Raw genomic sequence first — 12034 nt, 5'->3', positions numbered from 1 at the left:
TTGAATTTCCTTGCATGTTCTTAGAAAAATTTGAGGTGAGGAAAAACAACCAAGAAACTAATCTTAAATTCATAAAGAAATTAGTATGAAATTGGGAAATTAACAAAGAGTGGGAGTCGAAAGAGTTTAGCTTCAATGTAAAAAGAAATTTTGTTTGATTCAGACATATTTAATTAAGTAGACATTCTGAGAGTAGTTGGCTCTCAATTAGTGCGTCTGACCAGCTAGCAGTTGAAATGTAAATCCTCGAAATCTTGTCTGAAAAACTCACACCACTCCATGGAAGGCCGCAGAATCCAATAGTATTGCCTTGATTTGGTCGGGATGAAGGTCCGGGCCTTGTTTACATTGCTGAAAACACAGGGAATTCAAAACTGAGTCGAGTAGTACTTAAACATGCATGTTGCAGGATTAGTTAGGAATGAATGATTGGTTACCTCGGCACGAAAAATATCCAATGCGAACCCATTGAAGCAGCTAATAACAGCTTGCTGAATGTCCAGACCAAGGTTGTCCAGAGCCCTCATAGTCGAGAGTAAGAGCCCGGGCCTGCGGCCACAGAACATATGGATGTTCACCGCTCTCCCTTCTCTTAGCCTCACCTCAACCTATTAAGAATTTTGCAAGGAGAAAGCAATTTCCTTATTTAATTTCCAAAAGAAAATATCGGTCATCAAGGCAGAGTAGTGTTTGCAGTGAGACTCCTACCTTAGCTGGTTGTCCAGTTGGGATCGAGACTGGATTCGGGAATGTAGATGGGGGGCAAAGTTCTTCCTTAACAAGTGTCGAAATTCGGGGACCGGTGGGTGTCACCGGATAGAAAGTCGATGATGGAGTTGGAGAGGAGATAGAAGGGGTCGATTCCAGCTCATTATGGAGGTCGTTGATCTTTTGAAGAAGCTCCTTTAAGTAATCAATTGCATCCCCAAGTATCGATGCCCTGTCCATCTTTTGGAAGAATGACGTCAAAATTGTGGGGGGTGTAAATTCATTTCATTACAACCAAGGATTATGTAATTACCAAGCAACTAGAACCATGAAAAACATGTGATTCTTCCATTCTCAAACCGTTTGTAACGACATCCAATAATACTTATCAATTATCTTATAAGTAATACACAAAAGGGAAATACGCTCTCTATATTCCAACACGTTCTCATACGACAAACAACTAATATCCAGTGTTTAATGCAACTGAACAGAAATTGATCTTCAGCAAAATAGGCCAGGAAAGAATCTACGGTCAAAGTATGATTTCCAAGTCTGTAGCATCTTACTTTAGTATTATATGTGTCTTGAAGTTATGGAAAGCAAAGGACCTAAAGGTACAAATTCTTAGTTTTCTAGCAAAAACTGTTGATCAATATTTCTATTTCACATCGGAGTCCACGTGACAAGATAAACAAATTTAGTGATCATCTAATTCCGTATGCAGATGAAGAAATAAATTTGAAATGATCCACTGTTCAATCAACAGCTTTCAAACAATATATAATTTTCTGTTGGCATTTCAAAGTGTAAGATGGCATTTGAATCAGTTCATAGATTCCATGTGAGTAAATTAAATGCCATCACACAACTTTAATATAGATACCTCTCAAATCAAAATATACCAATCACAAACTGTTACTCATTAATGATCAAACACAAAGAAGATACTAACTTCACAGGAATTCAAAAACAAATAAAATAAAAAGATGGCTCGAACAACGAACAGAAAAGCTAATGAAAACATGTCGAATAATTCACGAGAAATTTGTAGTAAAGAATTTCATACCTTGCTGATCTTTGGAACAACTGACCTCAACATGTAAAGCCTATCATTGAGCTTCTTCCTCCGGCGCCTTTCAGCCATCAAATTCTTGGCTGGAAGCCCCTTCTTCTTCCCACCTGTCACGGTGCCATTTGCATTTGAGTCATTTCCACCATTTTCACAACTCCCTTCCACCTTATCGATACCACAATTCTCCAAGAATTGATCATCAGAGTCATAATTCAGATTAGATTCCTCGAAGCTCACATCATTCTCACCACTTAGCTTCCTCTTCTTATCATAACCTTCCATAAAAGTTGAACTATTTGGAGCTATCAAGCTTATTTCATTAAATTCAACACCTAAATTCAAAGACCCCAAGTTTTTGCTATCGTTATCGGTAAGATTCTTCTTCAGGGCAGCCCTCTTCTGGAAAAGAGTAGGTTGTGCTCCAAGCGAGGTAAAATTTTCAAGTGGCTTCAAAATCTTGAACCTATTGAACAAGGAATTTCCCTGCATCGAGCTTTCCCCATACCCAAACGCACCAAATCCACCACTTCCTTGGGGAAATTGGAGCAAATTATTAGCGGAGCTCCAATTAAAAGCATCGAACTGTGCCTGAGCACTCAAATCACTGAAACCATCACCAAGAATCCCGCCGCCTCTATTCAAAACATTTTCAAGACACCCATTCCCACAACCCAAATCAAAGCCTCCATCCAGAGTAGTGTTGTTAAGCATTGGGTTCATTGAATACTTGGGGGGCAGAAAATATTTTACCTGATCACACGGATCAAGATTACTGAAAACCGAAGCTGAAGTTGGGGAACAAGAGGCGGAAGAATCCACCGTCTGTATAAACAGCTGACTGCTCTCAGCTTCAGGAAAGCCTGATGAAAACGAGATACCATTAATGCTCCCTAGGTGGTTGCTGGTGGTGCCTGTGGCGGAATCCCCTCCCCCGCCGACGTACCAGTCATCCTCTTCAGCTCCAATCATGGACTTAAAATTCGAAAGCCCACCTATTCCCAACTCTTCTTCATTCTCCAGGCCACCGTCTTCATTGATTTTTTGAGCCCATGACTCCGTTTCACCCTCTCCTGTACCATCTTCAGCCCAACCCATGCCAGGCAACATCCTGCAAGTTTCTTGATTTTTAAGCTTCGGGAAAGAAAAAAAAAGAAAAGAAAAAGAACCAACTTTTCAAAGAGTGGGATAATTCTGAATAATCAAACAATGAAGTTTGAATATTAAGAGAAGAGAGAGTGGGAGCAACAGAGGAGAAGAGGGAATGTGGCGGAAAGACGAGGGAAATGGCAGATAAATGAAGTGTCTCGACGACACACAACAATATTGTAGCCTATTCTCTCTGTGATGTCCTTGTACACAGGGACTGTACTGGTAAAACAGAACCAATTTATTTTTCTTTAATTTCTCAATTTTATTTTTTGTTATTCTTTTTATATCTAATAATTCTTCTTCCCTTTTCTTATATTTAAATAATTTTAACATTTCCTCTCGAAAAATGTGACATTTGGTAACTAAAATATAATAGTTTCATTTCTTTTTTGACAAAATACTTTCCCTTCCACATACGAAATGTTGCTATTTTCAGACAGTATGTACGAGAACCTGCTTTCAATTTCTTGTCTACCAACTAAATAATAAGACTATTAATGTCGTATATAACATGGACTTTAATTCTTTCCTATTGGCACACTTGTATCCTCCTATGTTCGCAGAAAATTAATACCTCGTCGTGTTGCTAAAATAACATCAAATAAAAAAGACAGATTTTTTTTAAAAAAAATCATCAGCTTGTCAAATAAGTACCAATAACCACACGTTATGTTGGCGTGATCAATTTTTACATGTCTTTATTCTTAGACGGATAAAAAAAATCAGCTTATCATATAAGTACATATAACCACACATTATGCTGGTGTGATCAAGTTTTACATATGTTTATTTTTTAGACGGATCAATTTTACTGATATTTACGATAAAAATAATATTGTTGATATAAAAATTAATATTTTTTCATGGGTGACCTACTAGAAGATATGTCTCACAAAATTGACTAATGAAACCGTTTTATAAGAGCTTTTGTATATTTACACATGCAACGATCATTTGTATCATATATATAATCGCTTGTATTTTAAATTTGTTCCATATTTTTTCATGTGAATTTATCATACTCATATATCTGTGCATGAAATATGAAATGAACTCCAAAGTGACTCCAATTTATTCATGAAAGATTACTAAAAAAATGGTACCAATACATAATCCTGAATTTTTTAAAAATGATATGTATATATATCCCTATATTAATTTAAATCCAATGATCCATCCAGTAATAAATATTTAACAATACACGTGGAGTCAATTGATTTTTTTTATTGAACCCCACTCTATTATTATATAATATTGGATCGTGACACATGCGATGAGTGTGTTCTGTAAAAAAAAAAAAAAAAGAATTGAGTAATTTTTTTAAGTTTTAAAATAAAAATTACAGATTTTGAAAAATCAAAGGAGATGAAATAAAAATAGAGAAAAATATTATCATAATATATTAAAATAATGTAGATATTTGAGATAACGAGAAGTGTTTAAAATTCAAAATTACACCATGATTCCGAAATGAATCTCACGTCCAGAGGATAATATAATTAATATCCATCCCAAATGTAATCGATAAATTATGACCGTCCATCAACTTTCACAATCCAACGGTTTTAACAAGTTTACGTGACCAAATTACTGTGTTTGTGGTGTACTGGGCTACGCATAGGGGAAACACCAAGGGGAAAGCGTGATGATAAATCCATGAAGGGCGGCTGAGCAGCCAATTATCTTCCACTCAATATCTATATTTTACCCTCGCCTCAGAAGAAATCCAGCTGACCCTCTTTTCGAACCTCTCTCCGTGCTTCTGTTCTCTCCTCCTTCCTTGATTTTGTAAGCGATTCTTCGATACTATTCATGTAGGCGATGTATTGATGTTCTAGTTTCTGTTTCTTTTAAAGTGGATTTCAGTTTAATTTAGGGCTGTTTTTCAATATTGGAGCTCCGTGTTAATTTGGGTTTTATTGAAAATAATTGTGACTGTCGAGAAGTTTGTGGTGTCACGGTTGTATTGATTGTTCAATTGGTTGGTTTTGCGAAATTATTTTTCATCTAGGTGATGGATTGATGTTATTGGTTCGATGTCTCTATGTCGGTTTCAGTTCAATTGATTTTATGTTTGAAGAATGGAGCTTTTTGTTAGTTCGGTGTTTGTTGAATATAATTGTTGACCTGTGAAAGTTTGTAATTTCTTTTGTTGCTATTCACGATACCACTTTGAAGATTATCATGTTGTTACCCAGGACATAAAAAATCTCTTATTTTTTGTGTTTCCAATTAAAAAACTCATGCTCATAACAGTAGCCTGATCGGTTTGTCCGCAGCTTCCTAATTGCCGATTGACATATATGCAGACCACTTAGAGGCAGTCATGGCACATGCTTTGGTTCAGTCTACCAATTTACCTTCAGCTGGTTTGACAAAAAATGGAAAGTTCAGGGGCTCTAGTAAAACAAATGGACCAGTTACAATGCTGTGCGGATTCCAAACAACTCCCTTACAGATAAGGAATTTCTCAGGATTGCGTGGTCTAAATGCCTTAGACATGAAGGTTCGACAAACTGGACAAACACTTCAGTCCATGGTAGCAGCTGCAACCTTCGGCAAGCGAGGGAGAAAATTGCGAATGGCACCGCGGGCTATGTTTGAGCGGTTCACAGAAAAAGCAATAAAAGTCATAATGCTTGCACAAGAGGAGGCAAGACGGCTTGGACATAATTTTGTTGGAACGGAACAGATATTATTGGGACTTATCGGGGAGGGCACTGGAATTGCTGCCAAGGTTCTCAAGTCCATGGGCATAAATTTGAAAGATGCTCGTGTGGAAGTTGAAAAAATAATTGGACGGGGAAGTGGATTTGTTGCTGTGGAAATACCTTTTACTCCTCGCGCAAAGCGGGTGTTGGAACTCTCATTAGAGGAAGCCCGCCAGCTTGGTAACTTGTTTTTCCATCAATTATCGTGTGTGCTTTAAGTTGTAACTGGTCCTCAGGGCCTTATTTGTGTAGCAGGCTTCTTGTTTCTTAATGACTGGGTAATTTGCCGAGTGATTCAGTTTCCAGTTTACTGTATATTTCCCCCCTACATCTCCCAGCATCGTTGTAGTAATCATAGTAGTGGCTTGTAAAGTTTGGTGTGATTTCAAAGCTCTGATTTGGATAAGAAAATGCAGTCTGGACATTAATCTTGACCAACTTCTTGATTCAGGTCACAATTACATTGGATCAGAGCACTTGCTCCTGGGATTGCTTCGTGAAGGTGAAGGAGTGGCAGCACGAGTCCTCGAAAATTTGGGGGCTGACCCAAGTAACATTCGAACGCAGGCAAGTATCATCACCTTATTTCCACTACCCACTTAGTAATGTGTATGCAACTGAGGGACATTCATTTTTTGCAAGTAGGTTATTAGAATGGTAGGTGAGAGTGCAGAGGCTGTTGGAGCTGGTGTTGGAGGTGGAAGCTCCGGGAACAAGATGCCTACTCTGGAGGAGTATGGTACAAATCTCACCAAGCTAGCAGAAGAGGTAATTTCTACTCTTCTTGATATCTTTGAAGTAGAAAATTTGGAGGCCTAATAAGTTATCGTTTTCTTGCTTTTTAGGGTAAACTAGACCCGGTTGTTGGAAGACAGGCTCAAATTGAACGTGTTACACAAATTTTAGGGCGACGCACAAAGAATAATCCTTGTCTGGTTGGAGAACCAGGTGTTGGGAAAACAGCTATTGCTGAGGGCCTTGCTCAGAGAATAGTCAATGGGGATGTTCCAGAAACAATAGAAGGGAAAAAGGTAAGCTAGTACTTACAGTTCTTATGAAGAAAAGAAATATTGGAAAACTCCTAGCTTCTACCTTTCATTATTATTTTTGTTAGTTGATATAAGAGGTGGGGTGATGATGTGAAAGTATCTTCAAAGGTTAAGTTATGTAAATTTTCCTTCATTTTGTTATTAGAGATTTACTGGAAAATGTGAAATGTAACAGCAGCCATACAAATACTTGATTACCCCCCAATTAAAATACTACTTGTGTGGATGTTGAATAAGGGCATATGTTAAAATTGGGTATTGTTGTTCCGGCAGTTTGTTTTTGTCATTATTATGTTTCTGGAATACTGTTTTTTACATTGTCAAAATAGTAAATTCTTATGGATCATCTTAGGTTATAACCCTTGATATGGGTCTTCTTGTTGCTGGGACCAAGTATCGGGGTGAATTTGAAGAGAGGTTGAAAAAACTGATGGACGAAATTAAACAAAGCGATGAAATTATACTCTTCATTGATGAGGTGCATACGTTGATAGGAGCAGGAGCTGCCGAGGGGGCAATTGATGCAGCAAACATCTTGAAACCTGCTTTAGCTCGAGGTGAATTGCAGGTTAGCAAAATCTAATACAAACATTAATTTGCAATCTGAATTTTTATACAGCACAGCTTTCTGGATATTGCTCCATAGTTTGACAAGTAAATGTGTACCTTTGAATGATATTCGGAAACTAATTTAGATTCGCCTTCCACCTTGATTTTTGTTCTATGACTCAAGCATGGATTTGCTTTTCGAGCATAAAAAGCCTACATGTATGTAATGTTGCACATGGATAAAATTGCAGTGCATTGGGGCCACTACACTAGATGAATACAGAAAGCATATTGAGAAGGATCCAGCCCTAGAAAGAAGGTTTCAACCAGTCAAAGTCCCAGAACCCACCGTGGATGAAACCATACAAATTCTGAGAGGACTTCGAGAACGCTATGAAATACATCACAAGCTTCGTTACACTGATGAATCTTTAGTTGCTGCTGCACAGCTTTCTTATCAATATATCAGGTATGTAGAATTTTGAAATCATTCTTCAATACTGAACATCTCTGAAGACCTTTGTTTTTGAAAATTTCAGTGACCGGTTTTTGCCTGATAAAGCCATTGACTTGATTGATGAAGCTGGTTCTCGGGTCCGACTTCGCCACGCACAGGTAATGTCCATGCGTATCATTGTCATAGTTCTTTTTACTGTATATAATATATAATGTATTGCGTCATGTTTTCCATTTCATCTACAGCTCCCTGAAGAAGCCAGAGATCTCGAGAAAGAGCTCAGGCAGATAACAAAGGAAAAGAATGAGGCTGTCCGAAGTCAAGATTTTGAGAAGGTTAACATTTTCTGGCGGCTATGATAGACTACTTAGTTTAATCTTGAATTTCTCGGCAAACTTAATTTATCGTTTAAATAAATATAGGCTGGCGAGCTACGTGACCGAGAAATGGATCTTAAGGCACAGATATCTGCTCTCGTGGATAAAAATAAGGAGATGACCAAGGCAGAAAGTGAGGCAGGGGACACAGGGCCTATTGTAACAGAAGCTGACATTCAGCATATTGTTTCTTCTTGGACGGGAATCCCCGTGGAAAAAGTGTCTACTGATGAATCTGATCGCCTTCTCAAGATGGAGGAGACACTCCACAAGCGTGTCATAGGACAGGATGAAGCTGTCAAAGCCATAAGTCGTGCTATCCGTCGTGCCCGTGTTGGGCTCAAAAATCCCAACCGCCCCATTGCTAGCTTCATCTTCTCTGGTCCAACTGGTGTCGGGAAATCAGAGCTGGCAAAAGCTCTGGCTGCCTACTACTTTGGATCCGAAGAAGCTATGATCCGGCTTGATATGAGTGAGTTCATGGAGCGACACACTGTTTCAAAGCTCATTGGGTCACCTCCTGGTTATGTTGGTTATACTGAAGGAGGGCAGTTAACTGAGGCAGTCAGGCGTCGCCCTTACACGGTCGTTCTTTTTGATGAGATCGAAAAGGCTCACCCTGATGTCTTCAACATGATGCTTCAAATTCTGGAGGATGGAAGATTGACAGACAGCAAAGGTAGGACAGTCGACTTCAAGAACACACTATTGATCATGACATCAAACGTTGGAAGTAGTGTAATCGAGAAGGGCGGCCGACGCATAGGCTTTGATCTAGATTATGATGAGAAGGATAGCAGCTACAACCGTATCAAGAGCTTGGTTACAGAAGAGCTGAAACAGTATTTCAGACCAGAATTCTTAAACAGGTTGGATGAAATGATTGTTTTCCGACAGCTCACCAAGCTTGAGGTTAAGGAGATAGCCGATATTATGCTGAAGGAGGTATTCGATAGACTGAAAACCAAGGATATAGAACTTCAAGTGACCGAACGATTCAGAGATAGGGTCGTGGATGAAGGATACAACCCAAGTTATGGGGCGAGACCTCTGAGACGAGCCATCATGAGACTGTTGGAGGACAGTATGGCTGAGAAGATGCTTGCCCGTGATATCAAAGAAGGCGACTCGGTCATCGTGGATGTTGATTCTGATGGCAATGTGATAGTTCTCAACGGTAGCAGTGGTGCGCCTCCAGAACCGTCGCCTGAACCTGTGGTAGTATAGGTTTTGCTATTTATTGCTACTCATGGTGACCTTGTTTGTTGTTTGTAGTTTGTACTTGTGTTTGAACTTGTTTTCTTGGAGGTGACCAATGATAGGGAACTCCATATTTCAAAATTCTATATATTAAAACATTTACAACTCGTGGTTTCAACAGTAAAACAAATGTTACTTTTTCACTACACAACCAAAGAATAAATTACAACATTTCACGGCAAAACATGTACGATTGGATCGTTAAAACCTCCATGTTCACTATGCACCTGTGTATGTACGACTTCTTGAAATGGTTCATGTCAGTCTATCAGATACATTATTTGGAATGCCTGGAAAACAGTCACCAGTATCATAGCGGCTGAAACAACAGCAAGGAAATTTGGCTGGAAAGCCATTAAAATACCTCGCAGGTGCACCAAAAGCTTGAACCAGTTATTCATCATTCATGGAATGAGTTGGTCTTTGGGTGGGGCTGACACTCTCGCCTCAACGTATTCTGATTGCCTCCAATGCCTTCTGTATATTACCATAGTCATGGCACTGTCCACACTGCTTGATGATAGTTTTTTTGTGAGCTCTTTGCAAATGAATCTTTAAAGAACTGCGGCTAAAACCAGCATTTTTTCCGCATATAGAGCAAACCTTCATCATTTGACATATCTTATCCACAGAAAACAGTTTTCATGTTCTCTTCATGGTTCAACTAAAACATGTGCATAGAAACATGTTCAATATAATCACAAACGTAACATAATGCATCAGAGTCCAATAAAATAATCTTGAAAATAAAAGTAGGATATCTAATTGAATTTACTAGTAATAATTAGTCTTAAAAAGTAAATTAGGTTAATGTATAAATTGACTTTTAATTGGATCATGTACCAAATAAAGCCTTTACAATCGTTCATGTATCAATTTGTCAATTTCTTAGTTCCTGTACAAAAATATTTTTTACTCAAAAATTAACAGATACCCAACGAATATCCAAAAAAAATCAACTTGATTGGTGCAATTTGAAATATATTTTATTTAACATAACTGGTTACTGCAAAGTACTAACAGTTGCTGCCATATTCTTTGTATACTTTTTAATTCTCATATGGATAAAATCTTTATGCGTTTATCTGTCGATGTGTATATAATACATATATCGAGCTAGCACCCATATTTTATTTAACATAATTGGTCACTGCTAAGTACATCATGTATTGATACAGAAAAGGCACAGAAAACAAATGACAATATCACGGATTATTCCATGGGAATGGAGCAATAAATGAACGAGGATGACGTAATCAAACTCTGCCAAAACTGGAACAACTGACAAATCTATAAATTCAATTACTTTGTCTAAAAATGAATACATGGATTTCATGTTCTTTTTCCTTTACCAATCACTCACTTTACAAAAACAGCTTTACAATCACTCAACTTCACAGAACCTTTAATTTGGTTCAACGACAAAATAATAAAAGGACAGTAACCACAGAACTGTCAATCAGAGATCTGGTATCACTCGACCCTGGTGTCCGCAGGAGTCGATCCAACGGTTCGGATTTTTTCGAATCAAGTTTTTTTTTTTACATGGAGGTGGGTCCGGATCACTCATGTGAAGTAATCTGGGCCGTTCATTGCCCGTGCAGCACTACCTGCACGGGCAGGTTCAAACAAACCCTGGTAAATAAAGAGAGAAAGAAGGATGTGAAGAAAACAGACAAATTAATGTACCATCTCATGTCGGGGCATCTGAATCTGCAGCCTGTTTACTATTAGCAAATGAAGGCTGGCCAATCTCCTGCCGGGACGCATCCCACAGCAGTTGTTCAATGCCTAATTTCCTCTGTTAAACCTTTTTCAACTGCGATAATGCAAATATTATGAGGTGCAACCTTGCATCAGAGAACAGATGATGGCAGGCTGATTTTGAATTCAGAAGCCAAACTTTTATTTGGGACACGGAAAAATCAAATAGTTCCTTTATATTAAAAAAAACATCTGTAGAGGGAGCGAAAAGAATAGAGAAATAGGAAATTACCATCAACAGCATCATGTGAAGTTGGTGACTGTCCACCGCGGCTTATCCATAACTTAAGTCTCTCTTCTGCAATATCTTCTCAACACCATGCACTAAGTAAGCAGTAAATCGAGGCAAGGAACAGTGCTTTACGTTGGCATAAATCATCCCGAAGATACAACAACTTCGATTCAAGAATGCAGCACTACAACTTTTGATACCAGCAAACGAAATATGTAGAACTCTCAAGTTTCGGAATAGAAGAATGCAACGAAAAAGTGTCTGATGAATGCCTGCAGAAGGGCTATTTACAGAGTGAGTTACATAAGCCAGGGGACGCACCCAAAGGACACAAGCACAACCCAGGGGACGCACGGTTCTATGCCAAGGGACGCACTAGGTAAAACGCAGCTCTCTGGACGGATGCACTGTTTGGTTCGAACTGAACGTTTATGTGATAGGCTAATAGACACACTGGCGGTCTTTGTCTTTATTTCGAAAATAAAAATTATTTCCAAAAATAAATTTTGTTCAAAAAAATTAGTACGGTCAAAAGACCACACCGCACCGGGCCGAGCCGGTCGGATGCACGCGGCGTCGAAAACTTATGGCACCCCTTGGGGTCCAAACCCTTAGCTCAAACTTGGAGCTAATAAGGAAGACTTTCCTTGACACATTTTTCAATGTGGGACAGTTGTCACTGCCTTTCATTCACTACTCCTCT

At 38.6% G+C, this 12034-nt stretch overlaps 2 protein-coding genes across 3 annotated transcripts; one reads left to right on the top strand and one right to left on the bottom strand.

Annotated features, from left to right (window-relative positions):
• Positions 1 to 63: 63 nt before the first annotated feature.
• LOC140837908 (transcription factor ICE1-like) lies at positions 64 to 3137 on the bottom strand. The gene is made up of 4 exons (XM_073203988.1): positions 1778 to 3137; positions 709 to 948; positions 438 to 608; positions 64 to 351 (listed from the first exon to the last, which is right to left on the bottom strand). Exons 1-4 carry the CDS (start codon positions 2888 to 2890, stop codon positions 268 to 270), a joined length of 1608 nt encoding a protein of 535 aa, XP_073060089.1. The 5' UTR covers positions 2891 to 3137; the 3' UTR covers positions 64 to 267.
• Positions 3138 to 4548: 1411 nt separating this feature from the next.
• LOC140837892 (ATP-dependent Clp protease ATP-binding subunit ClpA homolog CD4B, chloroplastic) lies at positions 4549 to 9440 on the top strand. 2 transcript variants are annotated; one of them, XM_073203974.1, is made up of 10 exons: positions 4549 to 4720; positions 5242 to 5823; positions 6095 to 6210; positions 6289 to 6411; positions 6489 to 6674; positions 7045 to 7260; positions 7493 to 7710; positions 7781 to 7856; positions 7944 to 8033; positions 8121 to 9440. In XM_073203974.1, exons 2-10 carry the CDS (start codon positions 5259 to 5261, stop codon positions 9300 to 9302), a joined length of 2772 nt encoding a protein of 923 aa, XP_073060075.1. In that variant the 5' UTR covers positions 4549 to 4720; positions 5242 to 5258; the 3' UTR covers positions 9303 to 9440. The 2 variants fall into 2 exon arrangements, with proteins under 2 accessions (XP_073060075.1, XP_073060080.1); XM_073203979.1 differs by having other exon boundaries at positions 4576 to 4720; positions 5212 to 5823.
• The last annotated feature ends 2594 nt before the right edge of the window (positions 9441 to 12034 follow it).

Source organism: Primulina eburnea, chromosome 1 (assembly GCF_022965805.1).
Source record: "Primulina eburnea isolate SZY01 chromosome 1, ASM2296580v1, whole genome shotgun sequence".
Taxonomy (NCBI): domain Eukaryota; kingdom Viridiplantae; phylum Streptophyta; class Magnoliopsida; order Lamiales; family Gesneriaceae; genus Primulina; species Primulina eburnea.
The sequence above is the reverse complement of the archived record's forward strand: the minus strand, read 5'-3'. Positions and strand labels throughout refer to the sequence as shown.

Excerpts from the sequence above, each read along its gene's own strand:
- LOC140837908 (XM_073203988.1), bottom strand. The coding sequence starts at position 2,890 with ATGTTGCCTGGCATGGGTTGGGCTGAAGATGGTACAGGAGAGGGTGAA. Across the intron at positions 609-708 it reads CAACTGGACAACCAGCTAAG|GTTGAGGTGAGGCTAAGAGA; the intron begins GTAGGAGTCTCA and ends AATTCTTAATAG. Across the intron at positions 352-437 it reads TGGATATTTTTCGTGCCGAG|CAATGTAAACAAGGCCCGGA; the intron begins GTAACCAATCAT and ends CTGTGTTTTCAG.
- LOC140837892 (XM_073203974.1), top strand. The coding sequence starts at position 5,259 with ATGGCACATGCTTTGGTTCAGTCTACCAATTTACCTTCAGCTGGTTTG. Across the intron at positions 6,675-7,044 it reads AAACAATAGAAGGGAAAAAG|GTTATAACCCTTGATATGGG; the intron begins GTAAGCTAGTAC and ends GGATCATCTTAG. Across the intron at positions 7,857-7,943 it reads TCCGACTTCGCCACGCACAG|CTCCCTGAAGAAGCCAGAGA; the intron begins GTAATGTCCATG and ends TTTCATCTACAG.